A 26,895-nucleotide genomic window follows, 5' to 3' on the forward strand; every position below is an offset into this window, starting at 1 on the left:
TTTTGAATATAGTTCCCTGTGCTACACAGTAAACCTTTGTTTATTTTGTGATGTGGTGTGTATCTGTTAATCCCATACTCCTAATCCCTTCCCCACCCGCTTTCCCCTTTGGTAATCAAGAGTTTGTTTTCTATGTCTATGATTCTGTTTTATAAATAAGTTCTTTGTACTGTATTTTAGATTCTACATATAAGTGATATCATATGACATTTGGTTTTCTCTGACTTACTTCACTTAGTATGATAATTTCTAGGTGCATCTATGTAGCTGCAAGTGCCGGTATTTCATTTAATTCTTTTTTATGGCTGAGTGATATTCCATTGTTTATATAGCTGTCTATCTATCTATCTGTCTGTCTATCTACCTACCTATATACCACATCTTCTTTGTCCATTTCCCTGTCAATGGACACCTAGATTACTTCCATGTCTTGGCTATTGTGAATTATGCTGCTATGAATTGGGGTGCATGTATCTTTTTCTTTTTTTTTTCATTTATTTTTATTAGTTGGAGGCTAATTACTTTACAATATTATAGTGGTTTTTGCCATACATTGACATGAATCAGCCATGGATTTACATGTATTTCCCATCCCGATCCCCCCTCCCACATCCCTCTCCACCCGATCCGTCTGGGTCTTCCCAGTGCACCAGCCCCAAGCACTTGTCTCATGCATCCATCTTTTCTAGCTATATGTTCAGGAGTGGAATTGCAGGATCATGTGGTAGCTCTGTTTTTAGTTTTTAAGGAGCCTCCATACTGTTTTCCATAGTAGTTGCACCAATTTACCTTCCAACTAACAGTGTAGGAGAGTTCCTTTTTCTCAACACTTTCACCAGCATTTATTATGTGTAGTTTTTAATGGTGGCCATTCTGACTGGTGTGAGGTGATACCTCATTGTAGTTTTGACTTGTGTTCTGACTTGATTCTTTTCAGAGCTCCTCAGAAGACTTTTCATGTCTCTTGCCCCGTTTGAACTTTGATATGAAGGTGGAAGACAAGACCTTTTAAAAAAATTTAATAAACAAGTAAATACTGCACTGATCTCACGCTGCAAAGAGGCAGGGGTAGGGAGCAGGTTATCTACCCCCTCCAAGGATGTTGGATGAAGTGAAAATTTCTGTCTTCCCCATTTATTTATTTGTTTCTCAGCTTATGTCGGCAGGGGTGAAGCTGTAGGCAGCCTATGTTAAAAAAAAAAAAAATCAAACAAAAACACTGGCTTTGAAATCACACAGACCTGCTTTTAGAACCTGGGCCAAGTATTCAACTTCTCTGTGCCTCAGTTTCCTTATCTGTGAAATGGGTATCATACATCATGAGGTTGTGGAAGAATTAAAGGAGGTACAATAGGGGCATAGCTCTGAGGGTGGTAGGTAGGCAGTGATGGGCGTTCCCTTCCTTTTCTCTCCACCTTTTGCTGGCAGCACTCCACTCGCCTGCTCTTCCTATTACACCTTTCAGAATCTTCTCCACTGAAACCAGAGGGAGGAGATCTCATTTCTTATTTTATTTTATTTTTTTCAGTTGCATTGTCTGTCTTCTTCCTTCTCTGTTCCCCCTGCTTCCACCCCCAGCTGTAGTCAGAACCTGCTGGGGCCATTCTTTCCAGTTAATTCTCCAGGGCTTCTCTGTCTGTGGTCTTCCTACAGGGGCCAACAGAATATTAGCCAGGGAAGGTACAGTACAGCCTGAGGACCACAGAATCCAAGGGACGAGAGCCCTGAGACTAGACTCTAGTCAGTAATTGGACAGCCTCCCTGACATTGGCCTCCATCTTTTCTACCTGTGGACCGTAAGTGCCCACCAGAGATGGCCTGTAGCTGAAACCAGCAATTTGGAGCTTATTTAAATTTGCAGCAACCTCAGATGTTGCTGTCTTTAACCCCCTTGTAGGGATGAGGAAGTTTGAGTCTTCTGCCCATTGTCCTACCAGCTTGTATATACCAGTGTCAGGATTTGATCTCATGTCTTTTGACTCCTAATCTGTGTTCACGTTGGCTGTGATACTTCCCTTGAGGAATTGGCATTTTCTGCAAAGCCTTTGAGCACCAAATACGTTTTGTTTTATGTTATTTTTGCTGGTCTGATTGAAAACCCTCCTAAAAGACCTGCACCTGGCGTGCTGCCTAGACTATAGCATCATGTCTCAAACCTCTTGATTGCAAAGGTTCATCATTTTGAATATCACTTCTTATTGAGGGTGGCGTCGGTTGAGCGGAATGGTGTGCCCTCATTAGCAAGCACATGTATTTAGAATTTCTTTCTGGTGGGGGTGAATGCTGGCAAATTTCTGCAGTTTTTTTTTTTTTTCCTTCTTTGTAATCCCTTCTCACTCTTCCCAGCATAATTGCTCCCTTCAGTTTGCCGAGGGCTTAGAAACCAGCTCACCAAACCCGTTAGAACTGAGTGTAAAGTAAGAGACCCAGGGGGAAGTGAGAGCTGTGGAGTGGGGGTCGGGGTATTCCAGTGATTAAAAAGCATGAATTTTGGTGCATGGACTTTGTGGAAATAAATCTGGCTCTCTGGGGAATCTGTGTACTTTATTTCCTGATGCCTGTGTTCTAGAAGAGATGGTGTGTGTGTGTTCACATGTGTACATGTACACTCTTATTTTATTTTATTTTTTTTGGCTGCACTACTCAGCTTAAAGGATCTTAGTGCCCCTACCAGGGATCAAACCTGAAACCCGGCAGTGGAAGCTCAGAGTCCTAACCACTGGACCTCCAGGGAATCCCTACATGTATACTCATAGAAAAGGAAAAAGTAGGGTTAAAAAAAAATCCCATCCAATCTGGAGAAAGGAGTGCAATAAATTTTAATCTGAGTTCTGTCCCTTCTTACTTGCACACACATATAGACACATAGCCTATGATACAAAATAATAAAATAAAAACTTTTTACCCTCATCAAGAGTATGTGGGTTACCAGCTTTAGCTGGTAGTGTGTAAAAAAAATCAGATATATTAAGCTACAGAAAAAAACAGTGTGGAAAAATCTTTCCTTCCTCCAAATGTTTTATCTACACTTGCGTCATTGTGGTTTGAATTCTTAAGAACCCTAATAAGAAGGAAGGAGAATCAAAGAAAACCCATTCTTGACCCAAAAATACTGTACCAACTTGTTGTTGGGTTATAAATAATACACTGACTGGGATGTGACACATCTGTGTTTTGTAAACAAATAAACAACAAAACTGTGATTCTTTGTCAACTGAGAAAGACCACTACCAATTTTCTTTCTGGCAGGGAAAATAATTTGGGAATTTTAAATAAATGTTCTGGAAAGACTGGGCAGAACATTGATTTTGAAGCAAAGAAGTCTTTGATCTTTATCATCTTATTTCCTGTTTAGAATCTGTTCTGTCTCTTCTCTCTTAACCAAATTGTGCAAAGGTTGTGTAAATAAATTTGCTGCTTCAGAAATACAGTCTGTGGACGCCTGTTGGCTCCTCTGTGGCTGTGTTTCTAAAGCAATTCCTGAGATGAATTTAAGTACTTATAATATGTAATGCCTGTACTTGGTAAATTGAGACTGGTCTCTTCGCTGATTCTATAATTCCACAAAATAGGCCTCGATGCCTGTCTTCAGAATAATTCAATAGAATCTCTATGCCTCTGAATATAGAGTCTAATATATAGGACAAAATGACTCTGGTAGATTGCTTCAAATTTGACCACTTAGATTAGCTGTTTTTATACATTCTTAGTTGGTTAAGTATGTTCATAGGTTCAATATAAAAGCTCAGATTATATTTCAGCTGCATGTGAAGAAAAATCCAAATAATATTAGCAGTTAGGGTCCCCCCCCCCCCCCACCCGCCCCGTGCCTCTTTCTCCCAGACCAAAGAAACCTGGAGATAGTCCAAAGACAGATTGCCTCCATGATTATCAGGCACCCAACCTGATTCTGTCTCACTGGTTAAACCAGCCCTAGCATATTATCTCATGATTCAGAATGGCTGCTGGAGTGTCAGTCATCACATCTGCATTCCAGGCAGCAGTATGGAAGAAGAGGGGTCGGATAGCAGGGGTCCTCCTCCAGCAGAAGTAACTACTTACAAAGCATTTCCTCAAAGGCCTTTATATACTTCAGCTTACATCTTACTGTTAGACTGAGGCACACAGCCAACCATACCAGCTATAGTGGAGGCTGAAAGATGAGTCTTTTGGCTGAACACATTTCTCCCCTGAATCAAATGGGGCTCTGTTACTGAAGAAAGGCGACAAAACCGGTAGTCCCTGCCGCATCCAGCAAGGTACTATCGTACAAAGGATGCAGGGGGAAGAGCTTGAACTTGGAATTCAGACAGACTTGTGTTTGAACCTTAGTTCCTCTACTTACTGGCTGCAGCACCACTTCTTTGAGCCTCAGTTTCCTACTCATGAAACCCGTGGCGAGTAATAGCTACTTTTTAGAGTTGTCATAAGGTTTAAACAAAACCATTGCATAGATCGCCTTGTACATGTGTGTGTGTGCATGTTCAGTTGTGTCCAACTCTTTGCGACTCCATGAACGGTAGCCTGCCAGGCTCCTCTGTCCGTGGAATTTTCCAGGCTAGAATACTGGAGTGGGTTGCCATTTCCTCTTCTAGGAGATCTTCCTTACCCAGGGGTTGAACGCGCATCTCTTATATCTCCTGCATTGGCAAGTAGATTCTTTACCACCTGTGCCACCTGGGAAGCCCTGTACATAGTAGGTACTGAATGGTTATAGTGGTTAATATTATAAATGAGTAAGTTGTGCCTTCTTCCTGCATCAGCATAGTATCTTAAAAATTGACATAGCATAAAATTTACCCTTTTAAAATGTCCAATTCACTGGGTTTAGTGTATTCACAAAGTTATATAACCATCACCATGATCTAACTCCAAAACATTTTTATCACTCCCCCAATCTTATATCCACTGAGTCACTCCTCCCCTTCCCTAGACCCTGGCAACCATTAGTAAGCTTTCTGTTTCTATGGATTTGCCTTTTCTGAACATTTTGTGTAAATGGAATCATACACTGTGAATATGAATCAATAATTGTGATCCTTTGTGTCTTTCACTTAGCATAATGCATTTTCACGTTTAATCCCTGTAGTAGAATGTATCACTACTTTCTTCCCTTTTTGTGGCTGAGTAATATTCCGTTGCATGAATGTACCACAATTTGTTTACCCAGTTGTCTGTTGGAAATTTAGGTTGTTTCCACTATTTGACTATTATGACTAATGCTGCTGTGATATATGTAAGTTTTTGCCTGAATGTGTGTTTTCCTTTCTCTTTGATAATATACTGAAGAAGGGAATTGGTGGGTCGTGTGGTGGTGGTCACACTATATTTAACCTTTTGAGGAAACGCCAGGGTGTTTCCCAAAGATATTTTACATTCCCACTAACAATGTATGTCGAACTGGGGTCTCCGCATTGCAAGCAGACTCTTTACGGTCTGAGCCAGCCTTTAATGGCTGACGATGTATGAGGGTTCCAATTTCTCCACGTGTTCTCCAACTCTTGTTACTTTCCAGCTTTTTTTTTTTTAATAGCCACACCTAGTGGCTGTGAAATGGTGTCTCATTGTGGTTTTGATTTGCATTCCCCCAGTGACTAGTGATACTGAGCATCTTTTTTTCCACATGCATGTTATCCATTTTTATATCTTTTACAGAGAAATGTTCATTTGAGTCCTTTGCCCATTAAAAAATTAATTTCATTTCTCATTGTTGAACTTTAAGAGTTTATATATTTGGGGGGGACTTCCCTGGTGTTTCAGTGGTTAAGAATCTGTCTCCCAGTGCAGGGGATACAGGTTCAGTCCCTAGTAGGGGATCTAAGATGCCGCATGGTGTGGGGCAACTAAGCCCATGTGCTGCAAATAAAGAAAGCCCTTGCAACCGACAAAGACTCAGTGCAGCCAAATTTTTTTTTAAAGTTTATATATTTTGGATACTAGACTCTTATCAGATATATGATTTGCAAGTATTTTCTCCCATCCTGTTATTTAAGTAAGTAAGTGATAGTCACTCAGTTGTGTCTAGCCCTTTGCTCTCCCATGGATGGTAGCCTGCTAGGCTCCTCTGTCCATGGAATTCTCCAGGCAAGAATACTGAAGTAGATAGTCTTCCCCTTCTCCAAGGGATCTTCCCGACTCAGGGATCGAACCTGAGTCTCCTGCATTGCAGGCAGATTCATGTTTATTACCTAATTTGTTCTTAATAATCTTTTGAAGTGGATATCAGTATCCCCATTTTACAGATGATGAAGCTGAGGCTCTGAGGCCGTGAAGAGCTTCCCCAGGGTAACATATCTACTAACTGTGAAGGTAGTACTGGAAACCAGGAAAAGACTAGCCAGAGCTCTTTTTGTTTTATTGGTAGAAACCCATCTCAGACCAACTTAGGCTGAAAAAAGAAGTATCAGTTCAGTTCAATTCAGTTGCTCAGTCATGTCTGACTCTTTGAGACCCCATGGACTGCAGCACGCCAGGCCTCTCTATCCATCATCAACTCCTGGAGTTTACTCAAACCCATGTCCATTGAGTCGGTGATGCCATCCAACCATCTCATCCTCTCTCGTCCCCTTCTTGTCCTGCCTTCAATCTTTCCCAGCATCAGGGTCTCTTCACATGAGTCAGCTCTTTGCATCAGGTGGCCAAAGTATTGGAGTTTCAGCTTCAGCATCAGTCCTTCCAATGAATATTCAGGATTGATTTCCTTTAGGATGGACTGGTTGGATCTCCTTACTGTCCAAGGGACTCTCAAGAGTCTTCTCCAAAACCACAGTTCAAAAGTGTCAATTCTTCGGGGCTCAGCTTTCTTTCTAGTCCAACTCTCACAGCTATACATGACTTCTGGAAGAACCGTAGCTGCTCACATACCTGGAAAGTCTAGGACTGGCAGCAGGCATGGGAAAGATTCTGGGATCCACTGATTCAAGTGATGTCACCAGGCTCTTCCTTTCCCCCTCCTCCCTCCCTCCATCTCTGGCTGACCTTGGTTTGCATCATCCTTAGGCAAGCTCTCTTATGTGTGGCAAAGATGCACGTGTACTAAGTCACTTCAGTCACGTCCGACTCTTTGCTACCCTATGAACTAGCCCGCCAGGCTCCTCTGTTCATGGGAGTCTCCAGGCAAGAATACTGGAGTGGGTTGCCATGCCTGCCTCCAACGGATCTTCCTGACCCAGGGATTGAACCCACGTCTCTTGTCTCCTGCATTGGGAGGCAGATTCTTTACAACAAGCGCCACCTGGGAAGCCCTGGCAAAGATAGTCATCAGTAACTAAAGGCTTCCTAAGCCCTTTGGGCTGCTGCTGCTGCTAAGTCGCTTCAGTCGTGTCTGACTCTGTGCGACCCCATAGACGGCAGCCCACCAGGCTCCCCTGTCCCTGGGATTCTCCAGGCAAGAACACTGGAGTGGGCTGCCATTTCCTTCTCCAATGCATGAAAGTGAAAAGGGAAAGTGAAGTCGCTCAGTCATGTCCGACTCTTAGCGACCCCGTGGACTGCAGCCTACCAAGCTTCTCCGTCCATGGGATTTTCCAGGCAAGAGTACTGGAGTGGGGTGCCATTGCCTTCCCCAAGCCCTTTGAGCTAGACCTGGAGAAAAGGCACATTGTTCTTGACTCTAGCTTCCATATCAGACCTCCTTCCGCTCCCTGACTGACCTTGCTTGAGTGTAATGCCTGTCAGAATACACATCGATGCTGTGCTCAGAGCTCTGGGATGTTCTGGACAGCTTGGCCCAGCCCTTTGGTTGGGAATATGGCAACACATGAGTGACAGTCTCTGGAGAATCATGTGGAGTTATGAGGATGTGTAGGGCAGACAAAAATTACAGTCTGTGTTCTTCAAGGTCTGTCTGGAACTGCAGAGTTCAAGATGCATAAATTTCTTGGGGTTAAATGAAGGTTAATTCCCAACGCCAAAGAATAAGGAAAAAGTCAGTTTACTCACAAAGAACAAAAGATAATTGAAAATAATCATTTCCACATCTAATCAACAGTGAATTCTCTGCTGTCCACTTAAACATAGCCATTTTATAAATTAGTTTGTATAATACCTCTAAGTCTCTAAGACCTGAACAAAGAGACTAATTTTTCAAAAACAATACACAAAATAAAAAACAGGAAACAGAAGCTAGATGTTTGTGTCAGAAGCTTAGCCAGCAATTGTAGAGTTTTTTGGGTTTGTTTTTTTTTTTTAATTAGAGCCCCTAGTGTGATTTGGAATGTTCACATTTGAGAAAGACGTTAACCAAATAGCATATGCTAGGAAGAAAACTCTGCAGTGGGTGGGCAATTTTCTTTTTTCAAATAGAGCAATGCCCTACATTTGACATAATTACAGGAAAATTCTGTTATAATACAGCTCATTGTTATGTGGGTTCAAATATATTGTAGGTGAAATCGTATTTTTGAAAAGCAACAACTGGGTACTGTCATAGATTCATATAATGTAGGGTGCTCATAACAGAGGCCCCCAACGCAGAAGTAATGACCTCCAGACTGTTCTTGGCTTACAAGTAGATCTTGAGGCAGAGCTGGTGTTTGGGGTTGGTTGTAACACTGATATAAGAAAAGAATTCATCAAATTGTAGGATGTTATTGCCCTCAGACCTCAGAGAGTGTCTGCCCTGGGTTCCTGGGAAATGAGACCAAAGGAGGTGAGATGATTTGGCTGAGGAAGGGAAGCTGACCTTCCTGGCAATGTCATGTTCCGTCTCAGTGCTAAAGTTGCAAGCAACTGTCATTTATCAAATTTTTCTTCTTGAGTAGTGTTTCAGATGATAGGCAGCTTTGAAAAGCTGCTCATAACAATGGGTCTAACCGGGCTTTGAGCAAATCAGAGATACATGAAAGGACCTTTGTTTGGATTCCACATGCATAGGTCACATAGCTGAAAGACACATTTATTTCCTGTTTGAGTTCTCTGAACATTTTGGCAGTTGTGCTGCAGACCTGTATCTCTGCCTACGTGTGAGCAGAGGGGCTATATCTTGTGTGTCCTTTTGGCTCCTGAAGAGTCTAGCATAGGACCTGCTTCGAAGACAAATAATGGTATTAGTAGCTAATATTTACTGATCATTTACTATATACCAGTACATCTTGCATAGATTATCTCATTTATACCTCACAACAGCCTTAGAAGAGAGATCACCTGTTAAAGGACATCTTCCTTTGAAACCACATTAAGTAGCTGACATTACGTAGGCCTACGTTTAACCATCCCTATTAGGTGGCAGGGCTGGGATTTGAACCCAGCAATCTGAATCCAGATCAGGCATTCTTACCCTCTGAAAGGACTGTAGTGCTGCTCAGTAACTGCAAATGGAATTGAACCAATGGGTTCCAACCTAAATACCTCTGTATCCGTTGAGGAATGTCCTCAGGGACTCAGGGACAATGGTCTTATCTCTGAAAATGTCCCACAAGGAGTGAGTCAGTCTCAGAGAGTAAAGTGGGTTTGGGAGAAGGAGAAACCTCACTTACCCTGGGATTCTCCTGTAGGGCTGCCCTGGGTTGGGTGAGGGGAAGGTTGTTTACCAAAATATCACTGACTCCCAATATTCTGGTCATGGAAACATCACCTTATCTCTTGTGACTTCTAACCTTTTAAAAAGAGTCACTTAAGAAGGGAAATGGCAACTCACTCCAGTATTGTTGCCTGGAGAATCCCATAGACAGAGGAGCCTTGGGGTTTAGTCCATGGGGTCGCAAAGAGTCGGTCTACCACACACACAGAAGGAAGGGCACAGGGCTGGGAGGGGCGGGCGTAGAACGTTCTTGATTGCTGTCACGTCTCTAGCTTAGTTTTTGGAGAGCAAGAAAGAAGAGAAGGAGGCAAGACAATGATGAGTGGGGGTGGGTATGACTCTGGTCTTCGACTGTACTCACAGCCTTCTTGCACAAAATTAGGAGTGGTAGTTAAGTAATCTTATGCCAAATTTTATGTAGTTAGAATTTTAAAAGTTGTAAATGGTAGGCAAATGTCTATAGGCATTCCTTGACACTGTGACGCCAAGACCATCGTAATCCATTCTTAAATGGCAGTTTCACATATTTTTTCTTCAGGCAAGGTCTTTTAATCCCTCCCTTGAAATGTAAGGTAGGGGAGTGGGGCAACCCTTGGGAAGCAGGATACCTGGGATCTCAGAATTCCCCACAATTCTGCCAGGGGATACTGAGCAAATTCATTTAACCAGTGAAGAACCTGTCTCCTCATCTGAAAAATGAAAGGGTTGGTAACCATATTATCCCTGAAATTTTTTCCAACTCTGGTAGCTTTCTGATGATGTCAGAAACTCTTTTTTTTTTTTTTTTGGTATCCACTCTTTTTTTTAATTTATTTATTTTAATTGGAGGCTAATTACTTTACAATATTGTGGTGATTTTTGCCATACATTCACATGAATCAGCCATGGGTGTACATGTGTCCCCCATCCTGACCCTCCTACCCACCTCCCTCCCCATCCCATCCCTCAGGGTCGTCCCAGTGCACCAGCCCTGAGCACCCTGCCTCATGCATCGAACCAGGACTGGCGATCTATTTCACGTATGATAATCTACCTGCAGAAACTCTTAAGAAACAGGATTCCTCATTCCAGTTGTCCTCTTCTAATTCCTCTCACACCCCTCCCCCAACATAAATGTTCATCCAGTCATTCATTCTTCCTTCCATCTGTTCAAGAAGCATCTCTTAAGCACCTGGGTCTCTGAGACTGTACCAGCAAATGGAAAACCCTTGAGTCTCAAGGACCTCACAGTCTTGCTGGAGAAATAGAAACATTTGGAAAATGGTGCTGTGAAAAAGGGTCATTCAAAAAAAGACATGTTGTCAGCCTTGAGATAGCACAGAAGTGGGCATGAGTAAGTGTGAGCCTCCAAACTGAACTAAGACAAATTCATCAGAAAAAAAGAAAAGAAACCTGAAGGTTTTCTAAGTGTTTCTCTTTTTTCAGGTGACGATTTCTTTTTCAGAAACAAATTAAGGCTTAAAACCCCTCGCTCCTGTAGGAGGCAAGTTTTTAGGAACCCCATATAACACCACCATTTTTCTTCCCTGGATGTTGTTTTATTTATATTAGGAAAGATGTAGCTCGTAAAAAAGAGCCGGCTCAATCCAAAACACGTTTATCAGGGGCCCACAGGGAACGTGTATGAGGCAGCGCCTTCTGTGGGGAAGAAAGAGCCTGCAGGCTTCGGATTCAGACCGGCTGTGAATAGCGACTCCCTGTTTATTAGCTGTGGTCCCTAAGAAGATTGTGCACGCATCTGAGATCTCAGCAGACAGCATGGCCCCTCACTAGGCCACTGGGGGGGTTTCAGGAGATGGTGCTTACAAAATGCCAAGCCTGGGGCTCTAGGAATCTCTTGTCCCTCCCTTAGATCTTCAGGGATGTGGGTAATACCAAGAAGGATACAATGTACCACCCCGCTTCCCCCCAGGGATGGACAGTCTGGGAGTTCTGCAGTGCAGGAAACTCAGGAGGAAGACGAAATCCTGAGCCGCTCCCTGCTACTAGCAGCGCTAGCAGCGCTGTTTGTCACTGGGGAAGTTCTCGTCTCTCCACGTGTAGGGAGTCTTAGGTCCTTCCCAGTGGTGCCAACAGTTTTCATACAAAGTAAGAGAGAGGCTGTATTGTGGAATTCCCTGGTGGCTCAGTGGATAAGAATCTGCCTGCCAGTGCGGGGGGCATGGGTTCGACCCCTGGTCTGGGAAGATCCCACGTGCCTCAGAGCAGCTAAGCCTGTATGCCACAAGTAGAGAATAGCCCCTGCAACTAGAGAAAGCCTGTGTGTAGCAACAAAGACCCAGCACAACCAAAACTAAGTAAAATTATGTATATATGAATAAAATTATATATCTATATAGATAAATAAAGGGAGGCTATATTGCAAATATCCCTGTGAGGATTAATTCCAAATGCAGTAATGGAGCAATGGGAGTGCTCTCCACTCGGAAATCAACCCTGAATATTCACTGGATGGACTAATGCTGAAACTGCAATACTTTGGCCACTTGATGCGAAGAGCTGACTCATTGGAAAAGACCCTGATGCTGGGAAAGTTTGAGGGCAGGAGGGGAAGGGGGCGACAGAGGATGAGATGGTTGGATGGCATCACGGACTCAATGGACATGCGTTTGAGAAAACTCTGGGAGATAGTGAAGGACAGGGAAGCCTGGTGTGCTGCAGTCCACAGGGGTCTCAAAGAGCCTGACACGATTCATCGACTGAACAACAACTCCACTCCAGCCATTACTTTGCCTTTGAGTTGGGTTTGTAACAAGTTCCCCCGGAGGAAAAAAGATGACGCAGAGGCTCTAACAGAAGAGCATCCAAGGGCTGTGGACCCATTGTTAGGAGGCTAATCACACGGGCTGTGAAATCACACCGGTCTCCTCCACTTGCCAAGGTGACCTCTAAGCTCCAGGTTCCTCCCAGGTATGAAATGGGGTTAATACCAGTGCCTGCTCTCTGTGGTGGCTGTTGAGTATGAAATGAGAGTATGCCTGCAGCAATGCAGAATCATGCAGAGCATATAACAAGCCCAGCATTTACTTGTTGATGTTATTATTATTCCTTTACAGGACAGAACAGAAATACATTCCTGACTCCTTTCAGTTGATATATCCACCAGGATTCTGAGTCTTCTGGGTCCCCAGCACTCTGCCTGACACTTCTTCCTACCCCTGACCGAAAAAACAGCCAGGGAAGCGGGGCTGGGGGTAGAACAGAGAGTAGTTTATCGTCTCCAAATAAACCATGTTCTCCTCCTCGCTCACTGGGAACACTCTAGTGGTTTTCACTTGGAGTATTTACATTAAGTTCATTGGAGACTAGAATAGGCTTTTTTTTCTTACTTGAGAGAATATAAGTGTACTTGGGAAGCACTCATACAAGGCACATGAGTGAAGCAGTCTGCTGCTGAGGTCGAATATGGCAACGTGAGCCCGACAGTAAAACACGTGGAATCCCATGCCTCTTTCCCTCTCCCTGTTCCCCCAGCCCCATCCCCCGCCCACTGCTTTCCATTCTTCTAGCACTTTGTTAAGATGATAGAAAACAAATACATAAGTTATCAGGTGAAATAAGGAACAAACAATACTTATTTTGATTGCCTGATGAGAAGGGCATCTAATGGAGTAGTATTCTGTGAATTACTATTGAGAACTTGATTTTTGTAGGTAGTAGAAAAAGCCCAGGATTTCATCTCCTGGGCACTGGGACATTAACTTGCAGTGAGATCTCACTGTGTTTTGGTTTCCATTATTGGGTCTTTTTTTTCCCCCCCAGCCATGCTCTATGGCATGTGGGACCTTTGTTCCCCAGACAGGGATCAAATCCGAGTTTGATGCATTGGAAGCACGGAATCTTAACCACCGGACCGCCAGGGAAGTCCCTTGGTTTCCATTATTGTTAATACTCCCACATCAGGACTGTTACGTGGTTGAATTCAGACACTGCCTGCCTATATAACCAGGGCAGCGCCTGGCTCAGAACAAAAGCTCAGAAAGTACTATCCCACACCTCACTAGTCTCGAGTTTCTCTCCAGTAAGTTTAGTATAATCATACTTGGGACTTCCCTGGAAGTCCAACGGTTAAGACTTAACTCTTCAATGCAGGTTCGATTCCTTGTGGGGGAGGAAAAGGGGGAAAGAGGGGCTACGATCTTATATGCCTCAAGACCAAAAACCAAAGCATAAAACAAGCAGTATTGTAACAAATTCAATAAAGACTTTAAAAATTATCCATATTAAAAAATCTTTATAAAAAAAAAGATAATCATACCTACATTATAAAGTTGTCATGAGGTTTAAAGAAGGATATGTGTGTCCAAAATGCTATACTTAGCAAAGTGTCAGGTACATTGTAGGTTTCAATAAATTTTAGGGGGGAAGGAATATCAGAATTTTTATCTTCAGATCAAGCTTTCAGTATTCCATAATACCTGAGAACTATCATCTACTTATGATCCCTCAAACCCTGGCTAAGCACCTTATATGCTATAGCTCATGAAATCCTCAGAGCACTAAGACATAGTTCCTAACATTGCCCCCAATTTGCAGATGTGAAAACTGAGACTCAGAGACATGAATTACTTCAACGAGATCTAATAGCTGCTACATGGTAGAGATGTGAGGCCAAGTCTTTCTTATGAGAATCATCCTATAACTCATGCTTTTATGAAACAAATGCCTATTCTACCCTCTAGAAGTTGCCTTGGTTAGAATATCCTTCTTTACAGGAACTGTGTTCCATGAAAACCAGGCTTTTATGGCCTCAGCTCTCTTCTGATCCCCATTGGTATTCATTCTGTTTGACTCTAAATACTGTTTCTTTACTTCCAAAATCCATCGTTGATGGATCTGACCTCACAAGGGGTACTTAACAAGAATAAGCAGTTTCTAAAGACGATCCCCAAGTCTGAGATCCCAGACTTTGGGAATTACTGTGCCGTTTCCCCTTCCCTCTCTTCTTTCCTCCGCCAGGTGACTAATTTAGGGAGAGATCTGAGTCCTGGAATGAAAAGAGATGTATTCATGGCCATACTTCACATAAAAAGGGAGTTCAAAGGGAATTGACATTGGTTGATAATTTGTTATGCATCAACTGCTTTATCCATAGCTTCTCAATTTATTTCACTTAACAACTTGTAACATAGTCATTTTATTACTATACTGATTTCACAGATGAGACAACAATGCATTATTAGAAGTGACAAACTGCAGATTCAAATCCAGGTCCAAGTAACACAAAGCATATTCTCTTCCTACACTATCCCATTGCCCTGCCCCATGAAGGCACTGGGAGCCTTTGATGAATACTATAATTCCATCTTGTCAGCCTGGGCCACTTTCTAGGCATGTGAATAAGATCACCAATAGCTCTTCTTGGTTTCTTTTCCCCCCCTTCTATTTTTTTGGCTGTGCGTAGCATGTGGGATCTTAGTTCCCTGACCAGGGATCGAACCCGTGTCCCCAACAGTGGAAGCTCTGTGTCTTAATAACTGCACCACCAGGAAAGTTCCTGGTTTCTTGTGCCCAGAAAGGACCCCACACTTCCTCTGCACTCTCCCACCTCTGGTACATTGTCAGCTATCTTGTAAATGCACCACCTTGGTTGTTAGGCAGATAGACGAGTGAAGCCTGCAACTGGGAATCTAACTCAGCCAATTCCCTGATGCCTGTGGGGTCACTAGTGCCCTTGCTGACCAGGAGAATAAGCCACCACTATTCTTATCCCTGCTTTTCAAGGGGAAGAAAAGCATTCTGTAAGGACTATTCTTATCTCATCAGCAGTGCTCAGAGTAACAAACAGGCTTGAGGAGTGCAAGGGTGAAGAACAGCATTGGATGGGGGTGATGATGATGATGAAAGAGATGATGCACACTTTAGACAAAACTGGGTGTGCATGAGTATGTGTGTGTGTCTTTCCTGGCTCCAAAAATGATGATGTGTATTTCTGAGCGGGCTTCCCTGGTGGCTCAGTGGTAAAGAATCTGCCTGCCAATGCAGGAGACGTGGGTTCAATCCCTGGGTTGGGAAGATCCCCTGGAGAAAGAATTGGCAACCCACTCCAGTATTCTTGCCTGGCAAATCCCATGGACAGAGGAGCCTGGTGGGCTACAGTCCATGGGGTTGCAAAAGAGTTGTACATGAATTAGCGACTAAATAACAACAAATATTTCTGAGCAGCTCTGAACAAAGAAATCTAGTGTTTAAGTTTTGCCTGCATTAGACTCTATCCACAGAAGATAGCCAGGAGTGGCTTTCAGGGTGTTTGAGAAAATGAGTGGTGCAGATGGTTTGCACTGGGGCATGGTTTCAAATTTTAAAAGGATTATGGCTCATGAACCCTAGAAATGGTGGGTGGAGGTGTGAATCTTTGAAATTCTAATTGCATACCAGTCTAAGGAGGTATATACTTACCTGGGCACAATATCTCATTGTTCACATATTCCTTTCTTGGCTAGGGGAGACGGGGAGGAGGAGCAGATATATAACATAATCTTCAAATGAAACTGAAACAACAATTGGTGGCAGCAGTTTGGACTCTGGTGAATTCCATCAAGAAAGCAATCCCTACTGTTTACCATCACAGTTAGCTTAGCTTGTTGTAATAATCTTTATTCCTTGCCTCTGTAGAGCTGAGGGCAGACACAGACTCAGCTCCAGCTGGGAAGGATCTCTGTGGTCATTTTGACATACGCATCCCTTTATTTTATCGAAGTGAGGGCACTAAGGCCCAAGCTAACAGCATCAGTTATCAGGAGAGAAAGCTCTGGAATCCAGGCCTTCTGGAATTGAGGCAATTATTCACCGACTCCAGACTTTTTAATAACAGCTCATATTTATCAAGTGTTTGCTCTAAGCCATGCATATGTGACAGAAGGAGCTACCAGCCCAGCAGGGATGACAGGTATTCGATGACAACTTGGAAGAGAGAGATAAGTGGAAATAATGCAAAATCAGAGTCTCAATTGATTTCCAGCCTAGAGGATGGCCTTCTTGGAGTGGTTGGAAGGCTAAGTGCTGGGTGTTAGACTCTCAACTGCTGCATGGGGATAAACATGGGGTTACTTGAGGCTCTTGGAACTTAATGAGCACAAGCTAGTAGTGTCCATAGTTGTTCCCAAGTCACAGAACCTTCTATGACCAGTTAGTATATGGGAAAAGAGGTAGGGTTTTTTCTGGTGTCTCATATTCTGTCAGTAACAGCATGTGAACAAGTGACCCCCAGGTGTGGGTCCTAAATGCCATCTGGCAGTCTCCCCAAAACCTCAACCTTGGTGTGTCCCAGTGCAGACTTTGAATGTAGAAGGAGGAGAAAGTGTATACCTGTTTGTTTCTTTGTTTTTTAGGACGCCTCTCAAAACTGATGTCTCAACACTTTGCCAGAGCAGGGTCTTTATTCCTGTATGCTGCCTTACCAAGGCCTTCCTCTCGTTAGCTGCAATGCTTGCCTTCCTGACGTTAATAAGCGCTTCCCCAGAGACACAGTGCAGGTTCAGGACAGCCAGCACAGGCAGACAAAACACCTTGAACTTGTACAATGGCTCTCCTGTGCACAGAGCACCTTCTCATCTGTTACCATTTACCAGCCTCATGGGGCTAGCGCCCTCTTCTTTCATGTTCATGGGAGGCAACTGAAGGCCAAGATCCTGTAGCCACCAGGATACCTGCAGAGGCAGCCCCTCATTCTCGTTTCTTCTTTTTATTGTTTATTTGGCTGCATCGGATCTTAGTTGTGGCACACAGGACCTTTGATCTCTGTTGCCACTGCAGCATCTTTTTAGCTGCGTCTCAGAAACTCTTTTGTTTGTGCCATGTGGGATCTAGTTCCCTGACCAGGTATGAAACCCGGGTCCCCTGCACTGGAGCGGGGATGTCTTGGTCCACCAGGAAAGTCCCTTCATTCTCTCTTCTGCTCTAGATGTCACTTTGTCAAGGAGGTTTTCTCTGCTCATTCCTCAAACCGTAGCTCCTGCATCACTTGCTTACTCTGTATATACTTCACTTTATATTACATGTATATTGCTTGTCTGTTTCTCTTACTACTGTTGATGGAAGAGTAGCGGCACTGTCTGTTTCCGAATCTCCAGCGGCAGGAGGAGGGCGTTAGTAAATAGTTGTAAGCGGTGAGGGAGGAGACGCAGTTTTCGTTTGACAATCACTCCCGGGTCTAGTGCCCCCCCCTGCCAGTGGGCACTCTGTTGTGGTTTGGGGAAGGACCAGAGGACAGATAACTGTACAAGATCGCAGAACTCAATCCCAGAGGAGGCCCGGGGGCTAGACTTCTGCCCAGGTTGGTGAATTTGGGACTTTATGAGCAGGCTTCAGTTGGCTCCAATTATAGGAGCCAATCGTCAGGCGCTTCCTAAGGGCCTAGTTGGTGTTTTTTTGTTTTTTTTTAAACCAATTTGATCCGCAATCAATGGTGAGAAATTAAATGGATTCTTTGGGCTAAGTAGATTGAGCAAAATAGCCATCTGCCAGGGCCTAGGAATGAGCAATCTGTTGGTAATTTTTCCGCTGAAATTTGGCATCTACTTAGCATTGTACACCATTTGCACCTCGGGAAATGCCTTTTATACCTCTTCCCCTCCTCTGTCCTTCGCGTTAAAAACAATACCAACAACAAAAGCCAGTGTAAATGAAAGATTAGAAAATTGTGGGGAAAAAAAAGAAAACCCTTCCCCTGTCTTCACTTAGCACTTCAGCGGCTTCAGCAAACGGCACAAAACTAGCCTTCGGGGGGCTCGTGAGCGCCCTGCCAAGGGAGTTGAGGGGCCAGAGCCGGCGAGCGGGCAAGCTGCAAGCCGGGCCCCAGAGGCCGCCGCCGCGCGCCCCTCTCGCCGGGCCCGCGACCCGCGCAGACGGAGGCGGCTCTCTGGGCCTCGCTTCCTGCACCCACACGGGGCTAAAAAAGAACGCGCACAACTTTTTTTTTGGTCCCCCTTCTTGCGAAACGCTCGCGTAACCGCTCCCGGGGCGGCCCTGGGGACGCGGGTATTCGCCGCCCCGAGAGCCGCGCGGCCGGGGCCGCCGATGGGGGGGGGGGGGGGGGGCACCGGGGCGAGTCCTGGGCGGTGAGGGCGGGGCGGACTGGGGCGGGGCCTGGGCGGGGCTGGGGGCTGGCGTGGGCGGACCGGGCCGGTGTGGGCGGGGCGGGGTGGCGTGGGCGGGGCGGGGTGGCGTGGGCGGGGCTGGGCCCCCGCAGGGAGGGGGGCGCGGCGGCGCGTGCGCAGAGCACTTCCTTGTTTGTCCCCGTGACTGTCGCGGCAGTGCCGCCCGCCCGCCCGCCGCCCGCTCGCTCGCTGGAGCGTGTGTTCAGTCTGTCGGTGTCCGCGCTGCCGCCTGTCAGAGCGTGTGAGCAGGCAGCGCCGGCCCGCCGCGACCTGCCCGGCCCCGGACGCCCCCTCCCCGCTCCCCGCGAAGCATCCCCTCCCCCGTGGCCTGGCATGAGCAGAGGGAGGCGGGTAGCTGAGAGCTCCCAGCCTCGCGCGCCGCTCGGAGTTTGAAGGGCCCCGTGCCGATCGCTGATCGCTGCCGCCGCCGCCTCCTTTCTCGCCCGCCAGAGCTTTCTCGCGCCGCCGCCGGGATCGCAGCCGCGCCAGGCCGGGCGGCGGGTGGCGGGCTGCGTGCGGGGGGCGTTCATGAGCCGCCGGCCGGCCCGCGGCCCCGGGAGCCTGCGCCGTGACTCACCCCCCGCCCTCGCTTGTGTCTCGCCCCCTCCCCCGGCAGGATGCCGGACCAGATCTCCGTCTCCGAGTTCATCGCCGAGACCACCGAAGACTACAACTCGCCCACCACGTCCAGCTTCACTACGCGGCTGCACAACTGCAGGAACACCGTCACGCTGCTGGAGGAGGTAGGTGGGGGCCGGTGCCCTCCGCGCGCAGCCCTCCGAGGACCCCGGCCCGCCCGCCGGGACGCCTCGCTGCCTCGGCTCGCGGCCGCTGCCTCGCAGTTGGATTGCGTCGATTTCCGAGCCGGGGAGGAAGGGGATGTAAGGGGCCTGGGGGAGCACACCCCCACTGCGGGACTTCCTCCAGCCTTCCCCGCGGCCAGGTGATGGGCAGGGGACGTAGGATGTGCAGCCCCCAGCTCCGTTTTCCCCTCGAGGCTAGAGGTAGGGTGAGGATTGAACAGGCTGTGGACAGCCCTAAGAAGAGGGAAGTCCTCTCCCTGGCTTGAGCCCTTCTGGGCGCTTTCCACATCATCCTGACCCTCTCGTAACCCGCCAAGTAGATGGTGTCAGGCCCCCGAGGGCAGAGGGAGGCAAAGCAACGTGGCCAAGGTCACCAGCAAGGGACTGGGAGATGGTCAATTAACGGACCTCTCCACGGCCCGGCTTGGCCAGGCAGGCTGAGCTGCATCGGCTCGGACTGGTGGAAAAACCCCAGAGGAATGAGAGGGAGCTCTGGCCGGGACTGCCTCCACCCCGGGATTCCTCCTCCTCTCTTGTCCTAAAGCCCTGGGTGGAAAGAGCTATCTATGCAGACTGGTCCCCACCCGGCTCCCCTGGCTGGCTGGTTTGGTAGAGTCAGGCTGCTGCGCCAGCAGGACCTGCCTGCAGGGCACTCATAAGCTGTGAATGGATCCCCGAGGCCGGTGCTGCCCCGAGGAGCTGGCCAGACAGGAAGAAGGGAGGCCTGAAATGCTGAAAGAATCGCTCCTCTTATCTAGGTCTCCAGGGAAAGCTTGTGGGTGCCTCCGGCAGCGTCAAGAGCTTAGCAATTTCCTTTAAAATTTTAGGTCCATTAGTGATAGGACCGAGTAGGTACATAAGGAGGAATCTGCAAGCCTCGGAGCTGGTAAGCCTCTGAACCTCCTCAAAAATGGGATATTTGCCCTGGAACTCTGCCCCATATGTAAGTGCCATAAAGTGCCACTCCCTTCTCAACCCAAAAAAAGATAGCACTGGAGGAAGTTAGGAAGGCAGATCATTTTCCCTGGGTGGATTCTTCTGTGGTTGGTTTATTTGAGGTTTGGGGAGCCCTTTCTGATCTAAGCTCCCCACGGCTCCTCCTCTGTAATGCTAAGAAGCTTGGGCTTCTGTGAGCTGACTGCTCTTGATGCAGGCCGTGATACTTGTTCCTGGGCCAGGTTACACCCAGAACTGTGTGTGTATTCAGAAGCACAGGGGTCCTACATTTTAGGAGGGGAGAGGTTTCTGCTAGTGCTGGGTCCTGTTTTGCCGACCCGATGCAGCAAATGAGTCTGGATGTTTCATGAGGTTGCTTTTGGATTCTCTCTGAAGTTAATGTTGGGTTATTGAACTGAATTTTGAAATTCAGTTGGAGAAGCACCATCTAACTAGGTTTGTTTGAAAGCCAGAGGTAAATGACTCTTTTTTCTTTGTTGTGGTTTTGTTTCTGTCAACTGTCTTGTCTGTTGAACCAGCCTGATGCTTGGTGTCTGGGATTAAGTGGACTTGCCAGGCATTCAACCCTATGACCAGTCTGTCCTTCACTTAATTGTGATGAATTGAAATATGTTGATGTGTAAGCATTTTGCATCCTTTTTCTGTACCTACTGTATATGCTTCTAAAGGATGTGATGTTGGTTAGACTGAGAGGCTATTTTCCTTCTAGATAAGTCCTTAGGGCCTGCTGATGGAGCTGTCAGTTACATTAACTTTTCCTTTCTGCACATTCAGATAATGTTACTGTATTCTGTTTGTGTGGGGTGTGATTAGGGTAAGTGTATAGTTGGTGATGCTGTTTGTAGGGGTATGTGCCCATATTATGTGGCCACACTGGAGGATGGGGTTAGTGTTTTTAAATTATATGCAGCTGCTCTGGATCTTTGTTTGAGATTACTAAATTTAAAGGCAAATTGCAGCTGATATATTTTTTGGTGGGCCATACTGTTTTGCAAGGTTGGGTAGAAAAACAGACCCAGTCCTATGAACTTGAGAAGGAATTGGAACCAGGCTAGAAGTTCAAAAGTGTCATATTAGAGTACATTGGTAGTACTCAGGTTCTCAAAAATACAGTAGTGATTGTTTCATCAAGAGCGGCACAATAATTTTGTTGCTGTTTTTTTCTGACTTTAGTACAGTCCTAGTCAAGAAGTCATTGTCCCCAATCTCCATCTTTTAATTCCTTTAAAAAATTTTTTTAAAATTTATTTTATTATTATTTGTTTTGGCTGTGAACAGGCTTTCTTATTTGTGGCGAGTGAGGTCCTCTGTGTTGCGGTCCTCGGGGCTGGGTCCTCATTGCGATAGCTTCTCTTGTGGAGCACGGGCTCTAGAGTGCTCGGGCGTCAGTAGTTGTGGCACTCGGACTTCGTTGCTCCATGGCATGTGGGATCCTCCCGGACCAGGGATTGAATCCATGTTCCCTGCATTGGCAGGCGGATTCTTAACCGCTGGGCCACCAGGGAAGTCCATCTTTTAACTCCCTAACTGAATTCCATGAGATCAGATTCAAGAGTGATTGCCTTTAGCCTAAATATGAAATATGCCCTTTGGTTTCTTAATTGATAGATAACTACCACGGTTGAACTTTTAATCCCACCCCCTGAAGCTTATATGTGTGAAAGAGGTACATTTATAAATATCTTACATTTTACATTATATCAGCATTCAGTTCTCAAAAATTATGGGGCTTAAGGTTATTACCCTCAAAATATAACGAAAAGTTTTGGGGCAAACCACAAATTCTTGTTGGCATAGGCTTCACAAGTGAAATAGGTGGAAACTTAAGACTGCTGTTTGGGTTATCTTGTGGTTATTCTTAGGAAGAGAAATTTTGGGTACTTTTTTGGTGATGTGGAAACTCAGGAATAGGACTTAATTTGGGCAGCTTGGAATTTTTAAAAAAATATTTTTCTAGTTCTAGCAATTGTCTTCCTATTTATTTATGGACTGTTTTGCTCTTTGAATTCCAAAGTAGCATGCCTAAATGTCACTTAAAAAGTTGTGTTAGATCTCCTAACTTGGAACCCTAAATTAACCCACACGCTCCCTTTTGGTTTGTCCTCTTGGCAAAGAGTTCTGTGCTTTGCAGATGTTGCTGCTTTTATTTTAACCTATCACTGATGAACACTTTGGGAACTGGGTCAGACATCCTTGGTTTAAAAAAAAAAAGAAAAGAAAAGAATTTACTTCCAGGCTTCAACTTTGGGGGCAAAGGGTCCCCCATGATTCTGGAAGTCATGGCGGGGCTGGCACGCAATGAGTGGCTGCTTTTGAGCGGCAAGAGTGGATGGGCTGCCAAGGTTTCATGCTGGTGTGTGAGTGTTTTCCAAGCAAAAAGCCAGTGTTTTGCTTATTCAGCAACCAAAGCACACTGACGTGTGCCATTTTACTCGTGACCGTTTGGAAATTATGAGTAAATGAGTAGGAGAAGGCTGAGCTTTCCCAGGAAGGGAGCAGGCACCATTGAGGGAGACAAAAGGAGAGGCTCTTCATTTAGAGACTTAGATTGGTGCATACATAGTGTTGGCTGAAAGGGAGAGTCCAGTGTGATATGTGAAGGTCAGCTGGGTTATTGATTGAGTAGCGTTGGCCCAGCACTTTTATCTTTGGTGATGATGGAGGAGGCATGCTCTGCCCATTCATTAAGCAGCTAGCTGCTTGGTACCAGGACTTTGAAGGCACATGGCATGCCTGAGGACACTTCACCCTTACAGAGGCTTTATGGAGGAGGAACGATTGTTAGCCCCATTTTAGAGGGAAGAAAACTGAGGCCTAGCGAGATGAAGTGATTTGTCTCCAAGATCAGATGGCTAGTAAGTAAGTGGTGTTAATGATGAACTCTGCTGCGGCTAAGTTGCTTCAGTCATGTCTGAATCTTTTCGACGCTATGGACTGCAGCCTGCCAGGCTCCTCTGTCCGTGGGATTCTCCAGGTGAGAATACTGGAGTGAATTGCCATGCCCTCTTCCAGGGGATTTTCCCAGTCCAGGGATCGACCCTGCCTCTCCTGCATTGGCAGGCAGGTTCTTCACCACTAGTGCCACCTGGGAGGCCCCTAAGTGGAGTTAGGAAGCCCTTAAATAGTTAAGACTTAAAATAGATGTTCTAAATGTCTACAAAGACATACTTCAGTGGTTAGTGTTTTGTGGAAGCGTAGGAGGCTTCACTCTTATTGTCTGTTCTCGTTTTGGTACCATGAATCAGGTGGGTAAGTTCCTAGGTGGTTTGGTTTATCTTCACATTCAAGTTACAAGGAGTTCTTCATGTGGTTGCTGTTGTTCAGTCGTTAAGTCACGTCTGACTCTTTGTAACCCTGTGGACTGCAGCATGCCAGGTTCCCCTGTTCTTCAGTGTCTCCTGGAGTTTGCTCAGATTCATGTCTGTTGATCCAGTGATGCTCTCTAACCATCTCATCCTCCGCTGCCCCCTTCTCCTCCTGCCCTCACTCATATCCAGCCAAGGTCTTTTCCAGTGAGTCAGCTCTTCACGTCAGGTGACCAGAGTATTGGAGCTTTAGTTTCAACATCAGCCCCTCCAGTGAATGTTCAGGATTGATTTCCTTTACGACTGACTGGTTTGATCTCCTTGCTGTCCAAGGGACTTTCTAGAGTCTTCTCCAGCACGAAACATCAACTCTTTAGCACTCAGCCTTCTTTTTGGTCCAACTCTCACATCTGTGCATGACTACTGGGAAAAAAAATCATAGCTTTGACTATATAGACCTTCATCAGCAAAGTGATGGCTCTGCTTTTTAATATGCTGTTTAGGTTTTTCATAGCTTTCCTTCCAAGGAGCAAGCATCTGTTAATTTCATGGCTGCAACACTGTCTCCAGTGTTTTGGTATCCAAGAAAATAACTCTCACTTCCATTTTCCCCCCTTCCATTTGCTATGTAGTAATGGGACTGGATGCCACGATCTTGCTTTGTTTTTATTAATGTTGAGTTTCACATCAGCTTTTTCACTCTCTTCTTTCACCCTCATCAAGAGGCTGTTTAGTTCTTCTTCTGTTTCAGCCATTAGAATGGTATCATCTGCATATCTGAGGTTATTGATAGTTCTCCTTGAAATAAGGCAATCTTGATTTCAACTTGTGCTTCATCCAGCCTGGCATTTCGCATGATGTACTCTGCATAGAAGTTAAATCAGCAGGGTGATAATATACAGCCTTGACATACTCCTTTCCCAATTTGTTTTATTTATTTTATTTTTTGTTTTTCTTTTTATTTCTTCATTTTTTCCTTTCCCAATTTGGAACCAGTGTGTTGTTCCATGTCTGGTTCTAACTGTTGCTTCTTGACCAGCATACAGGTTTCTCAGGAGGCAGGTAAGATCAGTTGTGATCTTAAAGAAAAATAAGCCTCAGGAAAGGTTTAGGTAAAACTAAGACTGGTTCCGTGCATTGCTTAAGTGCAAGAAAACGTGCTTCCTTTGTCCCTGAACTCTTGAAGATGAAACAACAAAAGGTGAACAAGTCTCCTGCGGCCACCGTCCCATGCTGAGTTCTGGGCTCTGAGGCTGCACCCTCAGTGCGGAGGTACCTAGGGTGAGTGTTCTCTGGACTTAACCAGATAAGGCCAGTGAATGAAGAATACATTTGCCTGCAAAAGCAAAGAGAGAAGGCTACTTCCTTTCTGAAACAGAACTCACGCTTTTTCTAAAACAGGGCTCAAACCTGTTAGTGAGCTAGTCTAAACTAATCCTGTTTGCCTTTTTTATATATATCTTTATATTTTAAGAAACATTTTTCTCATCTAGTAAAACCTCTGTCTGATAGCATTTTTATTATTCTTTTACATGTGAATAAACCTCAGTGCAGGCTTCCCAGCTGTAAAGAATACGACTGCCGATGCAGGAGACATAAGAGGCGTGGGTTAGATCCCTGGGTTGGGAAGATCCCCTGGAGAAGGAAATGGGAACCCACTCCAGTATTCTTGCCTGGAAAATTCCATGGACAGAGGGTCCTGGCGGGCTACAGCCCATGTGGTCGCAGAGAGTCGGACACGACTTAGCGGCTAAACAACAACAAACCCCTGCTCATAGAGGTAAAATGCCTCATCCAAAGTTGCACAGTGGTGAATGCTCTGAATATAAGATCTCAGTATCTGAAAGCCTCTGTGTTTCACCTGTAGCTCACTCTTGTGTTTCACCTGTAGTTCACTCTTGTGTTTCCTGTCTGCTGTGGGTTTGTTGTTGTTGTTGTTTTTCTGTCTTGCAGATATCTACAGATTATTTTTCTTATCTTCACTTAATTTCTAATGCCAGGGAGGAGAGAGTTTGGGGTAGAGAAGGAAAGGGGGAGTTCTGTCTCTCTCTTCTTCTGGGACCTCTTGTTGGACCTCTCTCGAAGTCTCCGCCTTTGGTCCTCAAAGATGGTGCTGCCAGCTGCCCTGCCTGGGCTGAGCGGAAGTGGACAAGGCCCTGTGGTTTCCAGCTCCACCCTGGCATACTATGGGACTGTCGCCCAACCTGCCCTTGCCCGGGAGCTGCCCACAGCCTGGCTGAAGAACCTGCAGCTCTGGGTGGAGTTGCTGCAGGGCTCCATGGCCGGCTGCCTTCTGGCTCCCTGCCCGTGCCAGCCCTGCCTTTGGGCCAGCTGCTGGCAGCTCTGGACATCAGAGCTGATGGGGCCTGGGAGAGAATGGAGGCTGGTGCTCGCCAGCCCGGGAACCTGGGCTCTGAGGGGCCTGTGAAAGTCACGATGTGGGTCCAGCAGCCAGTGACCCAGAGGAATGAACAGACACCTCTCACAGCGTGGTTCAGCGTCTTTCTCATGCCAGTCGTCTTTGATTTTGGCCAAAATACATTAGCTCAGTGGTGTCACACTGGTCATCTCCTGCTGATCAGATACTTGGATCGCCAGTTACAGATGACTAAAATTGGAAAGCAAAGGTTTCTCTTATTCTCGTGATTGGTTTGCCAGCAGAACCTTCGAGTTCGGTATTCCTGTGGGAGAAAGCTCATGAAGGAAAAGGTTTAGTCCTGCTGTTTTCCGAGGTGGGGACCGAGGCCTGAAGATGGGAAGGAAATGGGGCGAGGATTTGAGTTTCCGTCTCCGGACTCCCAGCCCAGGCTCTCTGCGCTCTGCTCTCCCAGAGGTCTACGGAGGCTGTTTATTTGCGGATGGAGGGGTGGTGGTGGGGAGCCTGGGGCTTGTCCAGTGCCCTTCCCTAGAATGTGCTTAAGGCAGGAGGTGGAGAGTGAGCCTGAATTAAGGAGCCTCGCTCTTGCTGGCCGGTCTGCTGGTACGTCCTGGTCTCACATCACGTGCCCAGTGAGGCCACAGCGGCCCTCCTTGATGTGGGGCTCGGAAGCTCTCATTAGATGCCTTTGTGGTGTTGGATGTTCAGACGCTACGCAAACCTTTGCATTTGTGTCTGGGCGTCAAAAGGAGCCTCAGAGAGGTGGTTTCCATTTATGTAACCTAGTCATTTGAGGACTGGAGGCAGACCTTGGCCTCGGCCATTCCCGCGTGTA

At 46.0% G+C, this 26,895-nt stretch overlaps 1 protein-coding gene across 4 annotated transcripts in view; it reads left to right on the forward strand.

Annotated features, from left to right (window-relative positions):
* Positions 1-26,895, forward strand: part of ASAP1 (ArfGAP with SH3 domain, ankyrin repeat and PH domain 1) — a 329,862-nt gene that overhangs the window by 52,484 nt on the left and 250,483 nt on the right. For 2 of the 4 annotated variants that reach the window (XM_070477002.1, XM_070477000.1), the window contains exon 3: positions 19,235-19,361. The exons of 1 other annotated variant lie outside the window; for it this stretch is intronic. In XM_070477002.1, the coding sequence (XP_070333103.1) occupies positions 19,235-19,361 (127 nt within the window). Of the gene's footprint in view, positions 1-18,788; positions 18,860-19,234; positions 19,362-26,895 lie in introns of those variants that run through there. One more of the 4 variants, XM_070477001.1, reaches the window with a different exon arrangement.

This window comes from Odocoileus virginianus, chromosome 15, assembly GCF_023699985.2.
Source record: "Odocoileus virginianus isolate 20LAN1187 ecotype Illinois chromosome 15, Ovbor_1.2, whole genome shotgun sequence".
Classification (NCBI taxonomy): domain Eukaryota; kingdom Metazoa; phylum Chordata; class Mammalia; order Artiodactyla; family Cervidae; genus Odocoileus; species Odocoileus virginianus.